The 23,104-nt window shown below is 38.1% G+C and overlaps 1 protein-coding gene across 2 annotated transcripts in view; it reads right to left on the reverse strand.

Annotated features, from left to right (window-relative positions):
* Positions 1 to 7,223: 7,223 nt before the first annotated feature.
* The window catches only part of LOC135204031 (uncharacterized), a 157,709-nt gene continuing 141,828 nt past the window's right edge, over positions 7,224 to 23,104 (reverse strand). For both annotated transcript variants that reach the window (XM_064233973.1, XM_064233974.1), the window contains exons 9-11: positions 13,349 to 13,476; positions 8,666 to 8,775; positions 7,224 to 8,138 (exon numbers count right to left, since the gene is read on the reverse strand). In XM_064233973.1, coding sequence (XP_064090043.1) covers positions 7,289 to 8,138; positions 8,666 to 8,775; positions 13,349 to 13,476 — 1,088 coding nt within the window. In that variant the 3' untranslated portion in view covers positions 7,224 to 7,288. The remainder of the gene's footprint in view (positions 8,139 to 8,665; positions 8,776 to 13,348; positions 13,477 to 23,104) is intronic.

The raw sequence follows: 23,104 nt of genomic DNA on the forward strand, positions 1-23,104 counted from the left end.
GAGGTTCAAATGGAGCTCAAGTGAGAACTACTCAGGACCAGAGTCAGGTCCCACATCGGAGGTTGAGTTCTCTTGGTGACAGGATTATTCAAAACTCCTGAACAACAATGAGATTTCCCAGGATGAAGAGATGTCCACGCCCTTCAGGAGCAGAACAAACCCAAGGCAGCCCTGTGTAGCCTCTGACAGCTGAGACGGAAAGACCTTTCTCATCCCTGATATCAGGAAATCCGCTATCCGCTGAACCGGAGTTCCGATGAGAGAAACCCCGGCGATGACACCAATCACTTTAGATGTCCACTTGCCCTAGCAAACTGCTGACAAAGATCTCCTGAGATAGCTGGACATCTGGCCCACAGCTTTGTGAGAAAGCCTCTTGCTCACTCACAGGAGATAGTTGATAAGTCTCCAGCCATGAAGAGATAGGGAGGGACTCTACCGACAGGTGAAACCTTTCCACATGAGGCTGGCAAAGGAAGTGGCACCATGGAGAATTTCTCTCGGAACCCCTGAGAGCCGAGACAGAAGTCCAGGAACTACTCTGCCTGGGCCACAGAGGTCATCCTGAGATTTCAAGAGCTCATTACTCTATTCAGGACCTGACGGATCAGGCAATACAGAGGGAAGATGTACATCATGAGGTTGTCCCAAGGATGCTGTAGAGTGTCCTCTGCCAAAGCAAGAGGGTTTGGGACCACCGAAAAGTAGACCCCCAGCTTTCCGTTGAAGCGAGTGGCAAAGAGGTCTAACATGGGTCTTCCCCAAAGGTCCCCAAAGGTGAAACAGCCTGTCCGCCGCATCCTGATGCAGAGACCAACCTGTACCTAGGGACCATACGGTGCCTTTAGAGAAAACATACTCTAAAAACTGTACAAATTTACTCTGGACAATTATTACAGTCAAATATCTACCACTGATATTTGAGTTGTGTAAATACATATTTATTTCAAGACTTCTTGCGGAACCCCTGCCCATGATGGCATGAGGAACCCTGATTGGAATTCGCTGGTTTAACCCATGTGAGCAACTAGTTCAGCCCTTCTCTCTCTCTCTCTCTCTCTCTGTTACTGGTTGGAAGTAGCAAATCACACAGCAACGTATAAATAAAGGATGTTACCTCAATGCTGACTGGCTCGTCGCACGACACACAATTGGTTACAAGGAATAGAAGAGCCAATCACAGAGCAGGGTTTACCGCTACTATGTAGTTGTTGATTGGCTTGTAGCTCTTGATACTTTTTGAGGGAGTTTCACCTCCTTTTTTCTAGTTCAGTGTTCCAATGTTTGCTGATACTGTGTATTCTTATCACCTAGTTTTGTGAATTAATCTTTATTTTCCTTTGTGTACGTACTGTCAATAGTGTACTAAATTTGTCTTTTTATCTGCATAAGTATTTCTCTCTCTCTCTCTCTCTCTCTCTCTCTCTCTCTCTCAGGGGTAACTTGATTAGTTTTCACAAGTATATGTGAGCCATATATTTTTAAGGATAAAAATGTAAGATAACTTTGCAATTATATCAAAGTGTTTTATAGGATAATAATGTAAGGTATGATTTTTGTTTGAACTATTAAAATAAGCTGTTATAAGCATTTTAGTTAAAGGTATGTAATAATGTAAGGTATATTTTTGTTTGAACTATTAAAATAAGCTGTTATAAGCATTTTAGCTTAAGGTATGTACTCAGTCCACTCCTTCTCTCTCTCTCTCTCTCTCTCCATGACGACAGCTATTGGCTGAAAAGAGCCAATCACTTAGTAGGGTATTACATACATATAAGCGTTTATAGAGAGGGGTTCTAATGTATTGTGGATTTCCACTAATTGGGGGATTATGGTTGATTGCATGTTCAATAATACAGGCAGCCCCTGGTTATTAGCTGGGGTTTTTTCAGCAATTTAAGGGCATTATCAGAGCTGAAAATCGTTTATTTTTTTGTTATCGATGCCAATAAGCGGAAATCAGAACTGAAAACTGCCAATTCTCATTGCTAGTTAAGCGCCATAAAACTGGATCACCGATCACAGAGGCCACCAATAATAATCAGGGACTGCCTTTACCTAGCCATCAGTCCTGCAGTGCAGAAGTTCCTGTCTCGGCAGCATCAACCTGCTCAGCAGTAACACATTGTTCTGGTTCATCTATCACCATTGTAAATTTGGTCTGTCAGGGGTGGCTTCACTTCCACACCCTTTAGGGGATGAAGATTAAGGGGTTAGGGTCTCCAGCAACAAACTCAACTCTCCTCTCATCTTCCTCTGTTGGAGGAAGTGAGGAAAGAGGTAGCTAGATGAAAGGAACCTCTCATTAGGAATGCAAGTGGACACTCTCCCTGCCAAGGTACTCATCTTTCGGACACATCTGCTAGGGATAGAATACACACTAAAAGAATTTAAACAAGAGTGTGGAACCAGAACAACAGACACCACCACATCAGTGGCCTGAAACTCTGGGAGGCTTGTTTAGCCTAGTGGGAGTTTCAGGTCTAAATAGTGGGACACACTGTGCTGTTGATGAGCAAAAGCACTACAGAATAGCACATGGCAATAAGCAGTGAGGAGTGATGTCCTTCCAACTGCAAGGCTGACAGTGCAGGTGAATGAGTGGGCAGTAGCACAATTAGTGGAGCTGTCAGCCAGGTACATTCTGGGGGGGTCTTGGATGGGCTGGCAGACAAGCTCAGTCATCAGTGTTGATAGGACAAAGTTCCTACACCAAACATTAACACAAAGCAGAAAGGCGGCTAGCAATGGCTTTCACAAAAAGTGGTTGAATATTAATTATTAAAGTCAATTAATTATTAACATTTAAACATGAGTAAATATACTTTATATTCCATTCAAAATAACAAAATAAAGATCCCACCAAGAAAATCTTGATTAATCACTAGTCAGCAAGAGCTCACAAACATGTCTTCATTGAAAGACGGCCGAAAGCAGCTCACAAACATATGTCTTCATCGAAAGACAGCCGAAAGCAAAGTGGCGGAGTATTTACATCCGGGCAGGAGGGCCTAACCGACCTTGTTCAAGAGTTTCAACGGCCATATTTCAGCCTAAGCTGAAAGCAATTCCTTATGTAAAGGACCAAGTAGTATATTGTCTAGGAACAAACAAATTAATGTCACTGAAATTTTGCTGTATTTACATAACTTTTTACAGAACTGTAATATTTGTAAAATTAATAAATCTTTTTTCATCATAAAAGAATATACTTAGTACACATGCATGAAAATACTGCATACTGCAAACAAACATACGTACCCTGCTATTCCCATTGTCTTACGTATTTTAGATATGCTCAGTGTACTTATAATATCATCCTAAAACACTTTATGTAAGTACATATAATATTCAGAAATCATCTTAAAACAAAACATTTCATAAAATGTACAGTAGTATGTGCAGAATATCAATGCGCACTTTATGCCCAACTGACCCAACGCAGTTCAATGTTCATATCGTTTGTGCGTGTTTTGTGGTGTGGTATGGTATATATTACAGCCTAAGAATATTCTTTAAAATGTCCTCTAAACATTCTGCTTCTCCTAAGGCTTATCTCAAAAAGCCTAAGCATCAAAGGCACTTACAGTTAATGACAGATTAGGAACTTAACAGTTAATGACAGATTAGGAAAAATAGACATGATTGTTATGTTAAGAGTGAAAAGAAATGGGCCACAAATTTTTTATCAATAATACTGTTAGTGAACTAGTGAAGCCCTATCATAACTCCTTCATAATGTACAAGTACAGTCACCTCTCAATTAACGCGAGGGTTAAGTTCCTGGAGAGCGCACGTTAATAAAAAAAACGTTATTTAAACATATTTTTCCAATAAGAAAATAACAGTAATAAGGGGGGTTACGTTTCTGGATTTAGGAACTCTGTACTGTATTAATATACTACTACGTAGATCTAACAAAAGAGAAAAACAGCAAAACCTTTTGCTTTAATAATGAATACATACAGTGCACTGTGCTGTCTTTCTTTATTTCGATGGCAGTCATCTGCAGCATGCACCACCCTACACCTTGGCTGTCCCTCCTCACCCCCACGCTTGTCTTCTTCTTCCCGGCTCACTCATCATCATCTTCTGACTCTTTTTTCTTGTTTTTTTTTTCCTCCTGTGGTCTTGGTATTTCTTGAAAAATTGCTCCAGTTTGGTCTTTGTTGCCTCCTTCTTCCTATTCCCTAGCATCACGGTGTAGCAATTTAAATCACCCATCACCTTTCTTGCTACAGTTGCACTTCTCATTACTGCCTCCAAGTCTTTCCTGAATTCTATGCATCGCCTGCTTCCGCTAAATGATGCTGATGCGCGGGTGAATTGAAAACAACGCTCAGGTGCCAATTCATGTAAAATCGAAATTTATGCTTTTTTTTTATTTTAAAATATTTTCTAGCTCGTGTTAAATAAAAACAGCATTATTAAACACGTGTTAATTGAGTGGTGACTGTAATTCCATATGATACAGCCTCTCAGGGATTCCCTGACAAGGCACCTCCCAAAGAAGGTGAAGAGGCACCCTCACACGCGCTGTAACTGCTCTGCTTTGCTATGCAGGCTATCTTTATCGTCATTCATCAGACTGCACAACTAATACCTAATATCATTATCATCTATAATAAACATTCATTACCATTAAGTACCCATATGATATAATATTTTATTTAATGCCACATATTATACAGTAAACAATATGAAAATACAAAATATGGCTGTACAAAAAAATTCACATCTGCAAATATAGTGGAGACCAGCAAATAAATTTTATAAATACATTCGAGAAAAACCTGCGAATGAGCAAGTCCTCATGCGAATAATTTTTAGATAGGCTTCACAAAAAAATCTGTGAATGGGCGAGTCCGCAAATCTCGAGAACATAAATATGGTGGGGGGGTGTTCCCCACTGTAAACAGCTTACAGGCAGTCCCCGATTATCGGCATGGGGTCCTGTTCTGACAGCTTGATAATAAACGAACATCCTTGATAACCGAAAATCAGCAATTTTCAGCACTTTAAGGCGCCAATAATAGAGTAGATAACTGGTTAATGGCACCTCTGTTAGGTATGTATCAGCGTCAATACTCTATTATCGGTACCAATAACCGAAAATCTATGCATTTTGGGACCGAAAATCAGTGATTTTTGGCACTACACAAGCTCCATAAAACCGAATCGCCGATAACTGGGGACTACCTGTATTAGAATTCCAGCAGTGAGTGCACAAGATAGAAGATACAGTCACCTCTCAATTAACGCGAGGGTTACGTTCGTGGAGAGCTCGCGTTAATTAAAAACATTGTTATTTAAACATATTTTTCCCATAAGAAATAACAGTAATAACGGGAGTTACGTTCCTGGACTTGGGGAACTGAATACAAGCCAAACATCCGTTTGGCTTGTATTTCAACCATCGTATGATAGTAAACAATTACCGTAGATATGTTATAAACGACGTTATGTAGAATGGTACTGTCATATTTTTATGTTATAACTTTATTTCCTATAGATCAAAGATCAGCAAGGAAATATGCTGTTAAATTTAAACCAAGTTGTAGCTGGAGCTGAGAAAGCTGTTCAAGTTGCTAATGACTATTATTATGCATCGGCAACAATGATAAAACTCCCGTAAAGTTATGCCATCACACACAACCATAGATAAAATCGAGAGAAAGTAATGTTAATAAAAACTGGTGGTCTTGAAATAACAAATTTTAATGTTATTTTCACCCCAATAAAAGTAAATAACGTAAAGCTTGTATTATGATGAAATCAAGTGAAAATAACAAATGGAATCACTTTTTTTTGTATGCAATAAACATGCTCCCAACACAAACTGTTAACAAAAAAAAGTAATTTAGTTCACAACGAGACTTATTCAAGTCATATTTCAACTTAAAAATTCATTGCATAGCAAAAAATGACCTTGTCTCATTTAAGTAAAGTATCTAGATATTTGTTTATGCTAACTAGAAGCAAGAAAATTCCCACAGAATTGAGTTACACACGGCGTGATAAACTCGTATTCGCCATTAGCAGATTTCCAAACCAAACCATTGACCACTATGTTCTTATTTTATAATAATACAATAATATGAGGATACATACAATATTGTTGGATAACAGTGAAGTAACGTACAACTTTTTAAAAGATTCGTGGAAAAGATGCATAGTCGCTACGTTTGTAATTATATGTAGCCATCAGAAGCCTGATGGCAATTATGCCAATGTCGGAACAAAGCTGATTCTCGTTTCGTGTCCATTTTTTTTACTGAATTATCATAACCCAATATGCACTGAACCTAGAGAATTAGCTGAAATTAATAATTACTATACCACATATTTATAAAGTATACTGTGCAGTGTAGGCTAGGCTACCCTATATGTAAAGATGGTACTGGTTACCCTAGTGTAGGATAGGTTAAATATATTCGAGATATGATTTTTCAAACCAAAAAGAAAAGCAAAACAAAATCTTTCACTTTCTTAACAAATAAACAATGTCTTTCGCTTTATTGATAAATAAAGTGCATAAAGTGAACTTTGCTATGTCTTTGTTTATGTCGATGGCCGTCGTCTGCAGTGCTGATTTAAAAACAACGCTCTGGCGCCAATTTCCGTTAAATCAAAATTTTTGCGTTTTTCAAACATTTTAAAATATTTTCTAGCTCATGGTAAATCAAAAATGTGTTAATTAAACACACGTTAATTGAGAGGAGACTGTAGTTACCAGAAGCCAAAGCCTATTCAGAGGAAATTCAATAAAACATGAAATGATGGTGTCATTACTGTAAAAGTAATATGTACCATGGTTGTGATGTTATCTGACACTATGTTGCATTAGTTTTCAGGCACTTACACAGAATGAAGTATCTAGGAGTTCTACCCCTATGTTTGCTACATAACTATTTATTGAAAAAGCTCAAAAACTGAAAAAGATCATTAATGCCCTTACCTCAACATTAGAATAGTGTCCTGTAGCACTACTCATGAAAATCTTGACAACCGACAATGATGCTCTTGCTCCATATTCAACATGCTGATTCTTTGTTTGCTTATGACCCGATTCCTTCAGAGCTATCTATTTCTCTTCTTGATACCTGTATATGAGCTGTGATACAGAGTCATTTTCTCTTCATGGGACTCTTCAGCAATATTACAGTGATATTACACCAATAATGCTCATCACGAAGTCAGACCAGAATTGTTAAAAATGTCCATTTTTGTTTTTTACATATGTATAATTACAGTTAAGAGCAAATCATTTTTAAAATTACTATATTTGCTATTTTTCCTTTGCAGAGAAACTCTCGCTATCATAAGAGGGGTAGCTACCTGACCTACTGTTTTCTGTGTTCTCACTATCAGGTTCTGTAACAGACGTTGAAACATTTGTATTACTAAAGCTCTTTTTACTAACACCTTCATCAGAAAGTTTTGAAGAACACGGAGTCTGTTCAGATGACTCTGCTTCAAATGAATTTGAATATGATGACATCAATGAGGTCACTAATGTAGCTTTGTCTTCTTTCTTTACTTTGGCTAGAGCTGCATCTCTTTTAACATTAGTGGAGTGGTGTGTAATTTTGAAGGCTGCTGTGTCTTTACTGACAGCATTTCTGGGAACATTCTGTTCCATCATCAACTCTACTGCCTTGTTAGCAGCTGTTACCCCATCTACAGCAAGTTCTGGAGGCTTCACAAAACCCTGTTCAACTAGGGAAGCCCAAAATTCTTCCTTTTGTAATTTTATCTGATCTGTGATATTGCCACTTTCAGGGACATGAAGTACTTCATTCAAAACAAAATTATTCTTGAGACTGTTATCTTGAGACACATAACTGCTACCATCACTAGTAGTTTTCAATAATTTTTCTGGTCTTGCTTCATGGTCACTTTTCATGATGTTTCCATAAGGACTACCTATTGTTATTGATGTGGTCGGAAATCTCAGATGACTATCAAATATCTTAGTTCGTTCTTCCCTCCGAGTGAGATTATTCAGTACATTTTGTGCTTGATTAATAGCTGTCTGAAGTATATTCTCAGGAAAAACTACCCTATGTTCTAGTCTTCTTGAAACCTCTCCAATAACATTTATATTTTGTTTTTGTTCTTCTTCAATTTTGCAAACCCTAAAGATAAAAAAATACATGAAAAGGAATATTGATTCATGATTTCAGTTTAAAATTTTTATTGAAGTATGTATGTAGTCATTTTAAATATATAGCTTATACTGAACTAGTAAAAAAACAAAATTTTGAATATAACACAAACAAGATGTTGAAGTTGCACTATTTTTTAACTTATATTTGGCATAAATTTTTCATCTATTCAGAATACTTTTAGTTTACCAAACTATTTTCTGTAATCAAAATATATGTATTTTAATGGACACTAAAGACTGTATGCCTTGAAAATAATTAAATAATTCATAAATATTGTATAAGAAAAAAAAATATGCAAAACAAAAGGTGATTATGATTTACTATGCACGTGCCATTTTATGACAATGGCTGTCAAGATTAAATATTCATCTTACGAAACTGAATCGTCAGCACTACTCTAAATCCTATAGTACATCATAAATAGGTATAAAGCTACACTCTCTTTTATAAAGGACATATCCCAAGAAAGCTGTGTTTCACCATAAATCACTTACCTCTCCAGCATATATTGTATCTGACGACTAATATCCTTAACGGGTATAGATTCTGTGGGCAAAACTACTGTAGGTGGGCCCCCTGCAGCTGGTTTCTTTCCCAATCTTTCCTATAAGGAGTAAATGATTTAATAATTAACAACTAAGACTACCAAAGGAAAAACAAATACAGCTAACCCTCAGTTTTCGTATGCATCTCTTTTTGTATGTTTCAGTTTTCATAGATTTTTTTCTGGGAAATTTTGTCTCCATTATCGTGCGCTTCCTCGGTTTTTGTACATTTGGAAAGGCTCTATCAGAGTGCCTAAACAAAGCATCCCATCTTCTTTTGTGACCCATTGTGCTTTTATGCTTATTATGCTTTTTTAATCAAGTGCAACTGTTAAATTAGCCATCATGGGGCCAAAGAAAGTTCCAAGTGCTCTAGCCCTTCTGTGAAAAAGGCGAGAAATGCCATATAGAATTTAAGAAATAACTTGTAGCAAAGTGCTGGAGGAAGTTGTATGCTGATCTCAGTGAGAAAATGCCTACAGGTGCTGCTGTTAGTGAATCTAAGCCCAGCAGAGGCTGATTTGAAAAATTCAGAAAATGAATGGGCATGTTCGCAAAGTGGAATAATGTAAAAAAATTTTGTGTGGAATTATCATCCCAACAAAGTTGTAATCCGTGCCTCCAACATGTTTAATGAGAATACCGTGTTTAACTTTAGACAAATTTTAAAGAAACGCCAGAAAGAAATGTCTCTGGACAGTCTTGTTGTGCGACAGGGGTCCAGTAACTCTCAAGCAGGTCCTAGTGCCAGTAAAAATGAAAACAAGTAACCCCAGATAGGTCCTTGATACCTGAAGGCCTTCTGGAGGGATACTTCCCTTCCAAACAATAACCTCCCCTCCTCCTTCTCCCCTCCTCTCTGCCTTCCACATGCTAGCAAGTGTTTTCCATAAAGGTAAGAGTGATGTTAAATGTTCATTTATTCATTTCATGAGCCATTTATATTTATTTTTCATTTTTTCATATGTATGTAAAACTGTGTTTATTCCCTATAAAATGTCATTAAAAAAAATATTTTGGGGGGCCTGGAACACATTAATTGTACTATTTACATTATTCTTTATGGGAATTATTGTTTTGGTTTTTGTGGAAGGTTCTGGAACAGATATACGAAAAACAGAGGTTCAATTGTAAAGACAAATTTACAATATCTTACATAAAATATTGAACTACAATATGTTTTACACATGTAAAAGACCAATTTAATTTCTACCATAAATTGACACCATATGCATTTACATTAAGGTATAGCATATTAATTCTAGGTATAATTAGAGGCCCCTACAACAACCATCCCCCCTCTCCAACAATCTTCAATTCTGGTTTCCAAAGATAGAAGAAACATGGTGAGGAAGGACAAAAGAAATCTTATTTTTACTTCAAATGCCATGGCATTATTGAAAACTCCCATAAATACTCTAATATGTTGTAAAGTTTTAAGGAAACTTGCCTGGCATCCACAGAAAAAGTTTCCTGGAAAGAAAATGATGGACTAGGAAGATGATGAAAAATATGATAGATTAATAAAAATATTTCTATTTCCTTATAAGGCATAAAACTAAGATCCTCTTCTATATGGCAAATCTGGTATTCTAACAAATACAGTAATACCTTGTGATACGAGTTTAATTCGTTCTGTAACCCAGCTCGTAAGTCAATCTACTTGTATGTCAAACAAACTTCTCCCATTTAAAATAACTAAAAATAGATTTAATCCATTCCAGCCCTGACAAAAAATCTTTTTATTTTTTTTAATTAAGAAACACAAATGTACAGATATTCTCCTACTTAGGATGTTGTTAGGTCCCAAAAAACCCATTGTTTATTGGAAAATCGTATCTTGAATATGCCTAGCCTACACTAGGGTAATTAGTACCATCTTTACATATAGGGTAGCCTAGCCTACACTTCATAGTATACTTTATATAGTAAAAGTATAATAATTATTAATTTCAGCTAATTCTTTAAGTTCAATGCATATTGGCTTATGATAATTCAGTACAGAGAGAAATGGAATAACATTAACAAGAGTTAGCCTAGTGTATAGTACTATGTTCTATCATATATACATACGAATACAGCAGCCTAGCCTACAGTATACTCTATACATATACGGTATAGTAATTTATTAATATAAGCCAATTATGGAGGTTCCATGCATTCTGACTATGATAGTAGAAAAAAAATTGGACATGAAACGAGAATCAGACTCGGTCCGACATCAGTATAATTGAGCAATGTCAGGCTGTTGATGGCTATGTATAATCATAAAATAAAAATGTAACATATATGTATCTTTTCCATGAATCTTTAAAAAAGTTATACATTACTTCACTGTATCCAATAATATTGTATGTATTCTCATATTATTGTATTATAAAATACTAACACAGCAGTCGATGTTTTAGTTTTGAAATCAGCCGATTGAATAAGAGTTTATTTCGGTGTGGTATTTAACTCAATTCTGAGCGAATTTTCTTGCTTCTAGTTAGCATAAACGAATATCTAGATACTTTACTTATATGAGACAGGTCATGTTTCATTATACAACGTGATTTTAGTCTAAATAGGACTTGAATAAGTCTCATTGTGAACTAAATTATTTTTTTCATTAACAGATTGGGGGCACATTTATTGTATAAAAAAAATGTACAAGATTCCATTCGCAATTTTCACTCTATTTCATACGAGCTTTACATTATCTGTTATCAGCGTGAAAACAACAGTAAAATGTATTCTTTAAAGCCCAGTTGTTTTGATTACAATTATTTTCTCTCAATTTTGTCTACAGTTGTGTTTGATGGCATAAGTTTACGGGAGTTTCCTCCTTGTTGACGATGCACGATAATAGTTATTACACTTGATTTAAATTTAACAGTATCTTTCCTTGCTGATCTTTGATCTATAGCAAATAAAGTTATTACATAAAATATATCAGTCATAGTCTACATAACATCGTTCATAACATAACTACAGCAATTGTTTACTATCGTACGATGGTTGAAATTCAAGCCAAAAGGATGCTGGCAAAAAAGTTTTAACTCGTTCAGTTGTTCATGGCTTTACACATTTATGCAAAAAGTATGTATAACGTTTTAAAACAACTTTCACCAATCTCTTTTGCTGTTTTTGAAATGATTTAACTAAAAGATGGGTTTGCTTTTGCCTGCTTTTTAAAATATAAAGTAAATGTGACAAACAGGTTTCATTAAAAAGTGCTGGTTGTGATGATGCTGGACCTGTGCGTCAACTAGCAGCAGCCTCCTGAAGCACAACGTATCTAGGAATTCCACTTGTATCTCGGACAAAAATATGGACCAAGTCACAGCTTGTATTTCAAAAAATTCGTATGTTGGGCTGTTTGTATCTCAAGGTATTACTATACAATTAATGGCAGGGCAAGAAATTGGTGTTTCTGGTTAAAACTGTACTGTAACTTGTACTGAAATAATCAAGCACGACATAAAAATTGAGAGAACAACTGACACCATTAATGTTAAAGCCTACAATGTAACACACTCCTTACCACCTTTTTATTTTCATTTTATGCTTTTCACACTTTATTTTTACTGTATTTCATAATTTTTTATTCTTGTGTTTTATCATAATCTTCATAGCATAAAAGAGGAAAAAAACAATAAAATTTATGAACCAAAATTGACAGAGAACACACATGATATCCCCTAAGATGCGCATGTATAAAAAACTCTCCTTCCCTTAGTTGAGAAAAGGGGAGAAAAGTTATAAACAGCACAATGTCTTGCCAACACCTATGACAACATACATGGCAAACTTCACATTATAAATATTTCCAATTAATATTCTATTGATAATGTGAACATTTGAGATGAAAAATAACATCAACAGTGAAAAAAACATTATTCTTGTTGTCCTGTTTGAGTGTGATAATCATATAAAAAAAAATTGCTGATGAAAAATAACATCAACAGTGAAAAAATATTCTCTTGTGTCCTGTTTGAGTGTGATAATCATATAAAAAAAAATTGCTAAACAGTGACATCCACACTGATAAAATGCCACATGTACTGGATGGAAATACATTCACACACACACACACACACACACACACACACACACACACGTGTATACATGTAAAGTTTCCATGATAGACAGTCCCCCGTTATTGGCAGGGGTTCTGTTCTGATGGCTGGAAGGCACTTATCAGAACTGATAACTGGATTTTGGCATTGATAACCAGTTAATGGCACCTCTGTTAGGTATGTATCGGCGCTAATAACTGGAAATCGGCGCCGAAAACTGCCAATTTTTGGCGCTAGACAAGCCCCATACAACCGGAACACCAATATCTGAGGCCGCAAATAACCGGGGGACTGCCTGTATTATGAGGTTAAAATAAAAGTAATTAATTCCAATCACAAAGAAAATTATCAACTACTGTATATGCCAGTGGGTATAAGCAACTCAGCGTAGAAGACCACCCACCATTTTTGTGTAAAAATGTACGTTTAGAGGTATGTTTGCCATATAAGACATTAAACATTTCAATCAGTTGATGTTAGTTGGTACATAAAAACCATAATTATTAGAATTATTCAAACCCCAACAGCTTTACAAGTGCAACAAACTACTCAAAAAGGGAAACAAACGTACCTCAGCTTCCTGACCAAGAAGTGGCATTAGTCTGTTAACCACTGCATTTGCAGTCTCTTCAACTAGCACATTATGGTCCTGCAGTTTACATACTGAGGTCCTCTGTTCATTTGTGTTAATACCTGTACCTGAAAATAATAATGATAAAAGTTACATATACAATTAATACCTATAAGCAAGAAACCATTACTTTAATAATGATTACTTATAATGGGTGAGAGAAATAAACGATCTTGTAACCAACAGCTTCTCTATCGGGCAGTAATCTACATTTGTATTGAGCATGACTTTACAGCTAATTACAGTAGCCCTCAGCTCATCAGCTATTTTGGGATTCTGGCTTTTGGATAGTGGCAAAAACCTGGTAAGTAACAAAAGCCCTACAGTATAGTCTATTGTTGAACTTTCAAGACTCACTTATAACAGTAATTTCATATAATTTTTTCAGTCAAATTCTTATTTAAGGGGGCCGGCCGGCTAATGCCATTTTTTAAGGACAAGACTTTGACATTCATACTACTTAATAAGGTGACATCTCCAAACCGCATATGATTTTTTGGCCTCCAACCTTCGGTTTTGTGACGCCAGGGCAATTTATCCCGAAAATAACCATTTTTAAAATTCTATCTCCTCCCTTGATACTAATATTTAGACCTGGGATTACTACCATATATAGACCTGATGTAGACCTCCAATCTAATGAAAGCTTTTTTTCTAAAAGACATTTTTTTGGCTAGATATGAATTTTTTCATTATGGTAAAAAAATAAACCCTATGAATCAGGAAATTTTTTTTAGAAAAATACAAAAACTGGAAAAAAGGGGCTTCATTTGATTTTTCTATAATGTCTTTCTAAATTATTTGCCAAATTTCAATGCTATAGCTTTAAAACTAAGGGAGAAGATAGAATTTGAAGGTCAGTTGGCATTCAAAGTTTTTCTTTGTATTTTTACAAAGACAATGTTAATAAATCATGATTATTATGAATTTATATTTCTTTTTGGGTATTAATAAACCAAAACGATGTTATTCATCATAATTTAATCATAAATGAAGATCCCTTTACTCATAGTTCATAGCCTGGGCACTGCGTCAGGCGAGACGGGGCACTCCTTCCTATGTAACTCTCTTTCTCTCCTTCATTAACTCTGCTTATTAGTGCGCATTTTTCTTCTTCTGTATGTTAGCGAGATGTTTTCCTTGCCTCTTCCTCTTTGGCATGATGAAATTCTTGCCAAAACAAATATAAACAGACGTAAAAGCAAGAGAATGTCAGAGGTGAAACTCGAACGTGTACTCTCTTTTTATAAAGACAGAGGTGAAACTCGAACGTGTACTCTCTTTTTATAAAGACAATGTTAACAAATCATAATTATTATGAATTTCATATTCCTTTTTGGGTACTAATAAACCAAAACTATGTTATCTACCATAAATGAAGATCCCTTTGCTCAAAGACCGTAGCCTGGGGCACTGCGCGACGTGTGTCAGGCAAGATAGGGCACTCCGTACTACGCAGCCCTCCTTCTCTCTCTCTCCACTAACTACGCTAATATCGCTGATATTATGATCTGAACTCATATTTGAGCAAATTTTCTTCTTCTGTATGTTAGCAAGATGTTTTGGTTGTCTTTTCCTCTTTGACATGATAAAATTCTTGCCAAAACAATGATAACCAGACGTAAAAGCAAGCGAATGTCAGAGGTGAAACTCGAATGTGTACCCTCTATCATGTTTCTGCTCGCACTGAAGGGCGGAAAGCTGAGAACTTTCCCTCCTGCAACTCATGGAATCTCTACAGATGCCACTGCTCACAATTTGTTTGACTATAATTATCAAAATTTACGATAACAGAAGAAATATTGCATTTTCTTGTACGGATCAATGTTTTTGGCTTATTGAGTTACGTTTACTAATTATCCTATAACTAAGAAAGTAAGAGGAATTTTTACTAAATATTTTGTATACGCATTCTCCATTGCCATACAATCGTCCTTGAATTTTATCATGACATTGCATTTTTTGCCCTACATCCCCATATAGGGGTACTGGCCAGGCCCCCTTTAGTGAAACCTAAAATTTTCATCCACAAAATGCATCACTTCTAAAACAGCAGCTTAGCAAAACCCATCACAAATACTGTAGCTAATAAGAAATTCTGTAAAGTTGAAGCTTGATAAGCTGTGAAGCCACTGTATTTGCCTAAAAGGCACTCGATATCACATTACTCCAGTAAGAAAGACATTATTGAAAGACATAAATACTGAAGTGATTCCAAGGGTCTCCACTTACCCATACGTATCTAGATTACTAGACTTTCCCAGTCCATGGGATTTCTGCTAAATCTACACCATAATGCCAATGGGATCCATTTCTATTTAGGAGAAATCAGCCCTAGTTGTTGCATGTGTGGTCATTGTAAAGGTGCACTGATATCTCTATACTACTATAGGGCAGTCAATGGCTAAGGAATCTCAATTCACGCATGCAGGATCCCTAAGGTGCATTCATCAATATAATGGTCCACTGAAAACAGTTGCTTAATTTTGCCTTAGTTTATGCTGGTCTATTTTCATGAAATTTCCCCAGTGCTCAAGGTTGCTTTCTACTTAGTTTATGCCCAGCAGAAGTGGGGGACTATCAGTGTAGCACTTACTTTGTGTACCATAATGTAGAGATCATAAAAGATCTTGGCAACAAACACAACCACTACATAGTTGCATTTCTTGGTGCCTTTCATTCTTCCTTTATTGACGTTGGTCTTTCCCCACCTAAATATTAAATTTATTCATCTTTACCTTGCTCCAAATTTCAATTCTCATTTGACATATTATTTGTCAAATATAAGTCCTAAGATATGGCTCAATGGTCTAGTTTACCTGCTTCATAGTAAGAAAGTTAATAAATAAATAAATAAAAAATATAGTAAATACATAAAAAATAAATAAACATTTCATTGAATAAACAGGTAGCTATAAGTTTATGATCAGCAATGAAAAATTGAGATTTTGAGTAAAAATAATTTGTATTTCTTTTTAATATTCCTTTGAAACAACTAGCATTATTGGCTACCAGCCTGCGCATTTCCTTGTCTTATATTCAGATAAAAAGATCATAATTTCTTGAGTTCTATTAAAATTCCTTCAAGACTTACATACTACTGGCAGCATGGTATCTGTAGATTCTACAAGTACTTCAGACCTATCTACTATTCTTCAGTCAGAATTTCCCTCAGACCAGAATTACCTTTCCTTATGCCTGGCTTACTGAAGTTTTTATTAGGTATAAGGAACTAATTCTCAGATACACTCTTTGACAAGACAAAACATCCTTGTAGACAATATTGTTCCTTTAGCTTTTAAAGAATACAATTACATTTACTACTCCACTGTACTGTTAAACATAGTTATTCTTTTTACTTGAAGAATTTTACATTCTTTCTTCTTTTGAGGAGTCTCACTCTATTTTCATGAAATTTAAGATTGTGAGATATATCTAAATCCTAAAATTTTGCTATTATTATTCAGAGGATGAACCCTATTCACATGGGACAAGCCTACAAGGGCCACTGACTTGAAATTCAAGCTTCCATAGAATATGGTATTCATTAGAAAGAAGTAACAGAAGGTAATAGAAAATGCACAAAGAAGAGATCACTTATCAAAAAAGCAAAAAATAAATTAACAAATTAATATACATAAATAAACAAATTTAAGTAAATTATTAAAATGTATATAAGAATTGTATTATGGTAGCAATGCATTATATCTATAAATGAACTTGTGAAGTTCCAATTGCACATCCTTAGGGAGGATGTTCCATAGGCCGACAGTGTGAAGAATAGAAGACTTTCGGAACCAAGAAGTTCTACAGCGAGACACATTTACTGCATATTGGTGCTGCTGTTCAGTGAATCTGGTTGCTCTTGGAGGAGAAGAGGACCAGAGATCAAAAGTGAATGAGGAAGATCTTGTTAAAATACAACTTCTGAAAAACTGACAAAAAGGAGACCACCTGTTGATGGTCCAAGTCATAACTAGGAAACAGAAACCTACAACCCCAAACAACTCTATCTAGGAGATAATCTCTGGTAGAAGCAGACATTCACACCACTGGAGAACGGAATTCTAGAAAAAGAATGACAAATGTCTTAAAACAGGAGGCAATGATTTTATCAGTTATAAATATATGAGGCCTCATGAACAATACCTAACTTTTGCATGGCATTTGCTGAAACTCTCATTAGATGTTTCTCAAAAGATGTTTCAAAAGCTTCACTTGGAACAGTAAAAGTTTCAGACTCGGATGGAGCCTGGGTAAATCTCTGAACCAACTGGTTGGTTCTACACACCTGGGAATACCTTCCTGGTCTGGAGCAGCTGAGGAATAAATCCTACACCTCTAGCTTGTTAGACATATGGGATGTTGCAATCGCTAAACTTCTGGGCTTAAAGTGATGAGTTGCATCATTACTTTGAAAAATGGCTTGGGAAGAAAACTCAGTGTGTTGGAGACAAAAAACAACTTGCTAATTAGACTAAGAGCTTTGTAGTATTCTCTACCCCTCTCTCCCTTGTCTAGAGAGAGGGGGAACGTGCATCCAAACCATCTACACAAGATGAAAGACATGATGCCCTCATCTTGTATTCACCTGGAAACTTGTCCATCCAGCATGTGACAACTTGCTACTTGTCTCTGTTTTAAGAAAGGGAAATGTAAAAGAGAAGGGTGGAGATCAGTCACTCACACACCTCTCCTGCTTACCGAACACCTTACATCAGATGCCTGTGTCCTTTAAGGGAGCTGGACGAGCCCCACAACTTGTTTGGCAGCCACCACAAGATCAGAGGAAAAGCGTGTCCAAAGACTTATGGGCAAATCCCGAAGATAATTACAAGGTAAATGTGGTCTGGCGCATCCACTTATGGACCTGCCCATATTACCAACAGGTTCTCCTGGAATACAAGAGACGGGATGATTACCCTAACTTTGTGATCACTCACCCAGACTGAACTCCCATTTACCTCACCAGACAAGAGTATGCCTACTGCTGTCACATGAAACTCAAAAAGAGGATGTGCTCTTAAACACCACTTCCTTGGCCAAGACAGTACTAAAGAAGAGGCCTGAGATGCTGACTTCTCTTCAGGTAGTGCTGTCAAACCCTAACTGGAACTTGCGTCGGGGACCTACAGATGCCGAGTCCCAGTTATGAATTCTATGACCAACAACATAAAAGATTCCCTTTCACTCGAGTACTTAGCACTGAAGGCTATAAAGCTCACCTACTCTCTTCGCTGAGGTTAGGAAAAGCGAAGAAATACAGGCTTAGAGTCAGAACTCTGATGACCCTCTCAAAAACTTGTACAGAGTACCCCTCATGGGATGAGAGATATATTTCTTTCAACCAAAGGATTTGGCCAAGGGCAGCTCTATCACCTATGATGGCCAAGACTAAGAGAAGTCTCTCACAGCAAAACTGATTGGAGATACCACATCAACAGCACCAACTACAGAAGATAGTTATTTTCCCTGGTACATAGCTGCTGAAGATCTCTCACTCGCAGGAGATGATAGATAGTCTTCAGGCATGGAATGTCACCACCTACACTGCCTATTAATACCTCTCAACATGCGGCTGGCAAAGATGGCTGTGTCATGGGGGAATTTCTCTCATAAAATAGAGCCAGTAAGTCCATGAACCACTCAGCATGAGGCACTGAGAGCCCCCAGAGTCAAACTGAAAATTGGAGTGATCAGAGCCCTGTTGACCACCTAACAAATAAAACAAAAATGGAGAGGATGATGTAAGCCTCTAAAAAGTCCCGTGGGTGCTGGAAAAATGTCCTCTATCACAGCCTACAGTCAAGTTACTCAGGTAACTTCTGTCTACCAGGTATGGAGAAATCATGGTTGGGACCCCTCATAACTAAAGTCTCTCCACAATGTCTTGGTGTGGGGACTCCATCCCTTCACCAGGCTCTGACAACTGAGCTTGTCTGCCACCCCATTCTAAGATCCAAGAATGTACCTAGTGATAGCTCCATCTAGTGTTATTGCCCATTTGTGTAAACTGGGTAAGGCCATCAAACCTGTGCAGCTGGAAGGACACCAGTTCCCCCTGTTTGTTGATGTATGCCACTACCATAGTGTTGTCACTCAACACCATGGAATGCACCACCACATGGTTCAAAAACTCTTGCTGGGTTAAGAAAAAAAAAGCCTCCTTGAATTTCAGGACACTAATGTGGAGGTGTCTGTCGTTCTGGTCCAACATAACTTCGACGAACATTCTTCAAGGTGTGCGCATCTAAAAGCAAGAGCACCTTGAGAGGAAGTGAGCCCAACTGCACATTAGAGAGGCTCCTGTTGGCAATCTATCAAGCTAGCCTTCTCCTCACTTCCTCCTACAGAGGAAGATGAGAGAAAGGTGGATCTCCTGCCGGAAACCCATCCACCTTCATACTCCGCTAAGGACTCAATTCTACCATGATAACCCAATGACCCAGAATGACGTGCCTCTGCCAAGTGGGTTGTTCCTGCTAAGAGAGGAACTTCTGCTCTCTCTGAACCTGCTGATACAAGAACTCTAAGGGAGGACCCTCACTGTTACTGTGTCTATCAGCATGTGAGATCTGACTTCTTAAGTTGATCACTGCACACAAAAGTCATAACAAAAACTTGAGAAATTGATCTCTGTCTTAGTGATGTGATTGTGACAACAAGCTCGCCAGGACTAGCCAACTGCACTGGTACTTCTGTAAATGTACCCTTGAAACTGAGCTCAAGGAGAGATAAAAAAATGAACACTCGAATGAACCGTTGGGGAGCGGTTACAAGTCTAAAACAAGCACCTTGAACTAGAGCAGTCCTCCATCGAGGGTAAAGAGGAGATAGTACTTACGGGAGGATCAATGGTTGGTATTGAACATTCACATCCCTCAAATCCCCAAAAAGCAAGTCGCCCTCTTCTGAAGGAATCAAGAACAGAATGGACCATCCCATGTAGGAACAGTTCTGGTGAACAAACCAGTTTAGTGGCAAGAGGGGTAGAGACTCCCACTGCATCTTCTGGGAGCATCACATTCACTTCTCCCCACAGGGTGAGGATTCTTCCATAGGCCATAAATGAACATTTGGAACCAGACTGGAAAGAGGGTGAAGGACGACAAAGACTCTAGGGTAGCCGAACCATATCTGACAGGCAACCGCTACCCATGCTTCAGTTCCATGTCACTGCCAAGGTTGCCCAACGGATCGACAGGTACCCACCCCCATCGCCAGCAACAGGGGAACTCCACCCCACCCACACCATCCTCCGTCTTCTACTGGGGTAGTAGTAGTCTGGGTACGATTAGGGGTCAAAGAACTCTGAGACTTTCTCTGACCAAAAAGGAGGGCCAGTCTGAACTGAGGGTCAAGCCGCAGTGCCATGTGACGACCTGAAGGTTTTAGTCACTAATTGGTGAACAAGCTGAAGCCTCTTCAACATGGCCTCCTGTCCCTATAACTAAGAAGGGGGAGGATCCTAAAACCAGTCAATTCCTGAGCATTAAAGCAAATTCAGGGCCAACAAACTTAGAAGTCTGAAAAAAAAGCACAGTGTCTTGCTCCCAACAGGTTTTGCTGTCTAGTGGAGGAGGTAGATAATACCACTACCTCACAGAGTACCATACTCTTGAGGGCTGCATTCTCCACAGGGGTACAGAAGCTCAAGAAAAAAATATCTTGGCATGACAAACCCAAAGATTGATCTACAAGACTAACTGGAATGCTCTTCTGGCAGTCAATTATGGTGCTGTTGCCTCCACCAGCAATAGGCTGCATGGAGAAGTTTTAGTGGCAGACTGAGACTCAGAACTAGTCAGGTTCAGGTCAACCTAACAGAAAGCAATGATCCCTGAGAGATTATCTTATTCCCTCTGGTGGGCTAGAAGTGGAGGAAGTGCCTTGCATGAACAGCTGGACCAGGGAGACTACTCTTTCCCAGGGAAGCATGAAGCAAGAAAAGAATGTCTTTTCCTCAAGATCATTAAAGCGATATATCATTCTAATGATCTCCACAACAGGGTTCCGCAATGACGATGTCCACCTGGGTTGGGGAGAGAGGTCCTGCTCATGTAAACAGGAGCAGGGGCTGTTCCATGAACATGTTTCCATCTCTGCTCATCTCTTCTCACTGGCTTGCCCTGGCAACTGGACTGAGTCAATAGACCCAGGACCCTTGCTGACCCCAGTAAACTGGTACTGGTAAACTGGGGGTCCAAATAAACCCCATGTTGCAGTTAAACCCATGGTACTGCTAATGAGAGACCAAAACTGGTACCGATAACCCAGGTAGGTGGCCTACCAGGGATGGTACCGGTACACCGGGGGTCTAAAGAACTTCGGGTAGTGGTTGCACTGATGTGCTCAGCAACAGGAGCAGCAGTACTGCTAGTGAGAAACCAAGGGTAGGAGGCCTACCGGTGCCAGTACCAGTACATCGGGTTCCAAAGTACCCAGGGTAGAGGTTACACCCATGTCTCAGCAATGGGAGCAAAGGTACCACGGTACTGCCAGCAAGAGACCAGGCCTAGTACCAGTAGCCCAGGTAAGTAAGCAGTCTACCGGGGGCCATTGCTGGTGGTCTGGGTAGTAGGCTATTGGGGCAGGAACCAGTGAACTGGGGTTCCAGGTAGCAGTTGAACCCGTGCACTGAGCAATGGGAGCAGCAGCACTCACACAAGTGAGAGACTGTTAGCCCTCTCTGCAAAAAAGAGGGCTAACCACTTGAAGCTCTACGAGACTTCCCATGGGAGAACGAGACATGGCTTTGACAACAGCGTGTAGATGAGAAACATGAACTCAGAGATGATGTATAAGGCAGTACTCAGGAGCACAAACTCAATGCTGCAACAGCGATTACCAAGGAAGCAAGAGCAGTCCTACCACTAGCCAAAACTGTCGCCAGTAAGTTGTCCAGGGCACAGTTGGAGCAGATACAAGCAGACACCTCTCAGAACTTACGAGTGATCATTAAATTCAAGAGACGCTTGGCTTTCTTGCGAAGACAAGAGTCACATAACTCTCTAAGGGTCTCAACCTCCACAACACCTAAAAAAGAAATCAGGTTAGATTGCTTTATTTACAGTCACGTCATGGTGTGACATACAATAATAAATGAGGATCTTCCTAAAAGAGGTGAAACTGAATACAGTCAGTCCTACCCTGGACAGCTTAACCCAGCAGTTTCCTCTCCAAAGGGTGCTTAAGTGATAGGGGGTTTGTATACACATATATATATAATATATATAACAAACAACAATTGCACAAAAATATATCAACAAAAAATAAAAAGACAGCAAACAGCAATTGGGTAGAGAAGCAAGACTTCTCATGATAGTGTCCAAATGCAAAGTGGAGTGCAGGCTGCCAAGTGGAGTGCTACTCCCTTACCATTGGGTAATTACAACCTTGTCTAAAAATTACACGGCTGTTCCAGATCGTGTCAGCAAGCTGAATCCTATGTAAAGACCAAAGGTTTGTATTTGTGCAGGAACAAAACAGCATTAAATTTAGTGCTTAACATTTACCCTAAACCTTTAATATCAGAAAATTATTGTCTGAAGTCAAAAGCTATAAAATGTACGGTTTCATAGTTTTATACATTTTGGGGTTTTGGAAAACTACAATAAATCAAGCAGAAAAGATGTTTCTTGCCTAGCTTATTTAGCTAATATAAATATCAGAATGACCATACAGTGATAGAGTACC

The sequence above is a fragment of the Macrobrachium nipponense genome, chromosome 44 (assembly GCF_015104395.2).
Source record: "Macrobrachium nipponense isolate FS-2020 chromosome 44, ASM1510439v2, whole genome shotgun sequence".
Lineage (NCBI taxonomy): Eukaryota > Metazoa > Arthropoda > Malacostraca > Decapoda > Palaemonidae > Macrobrachium > Macrobrachium nipponense.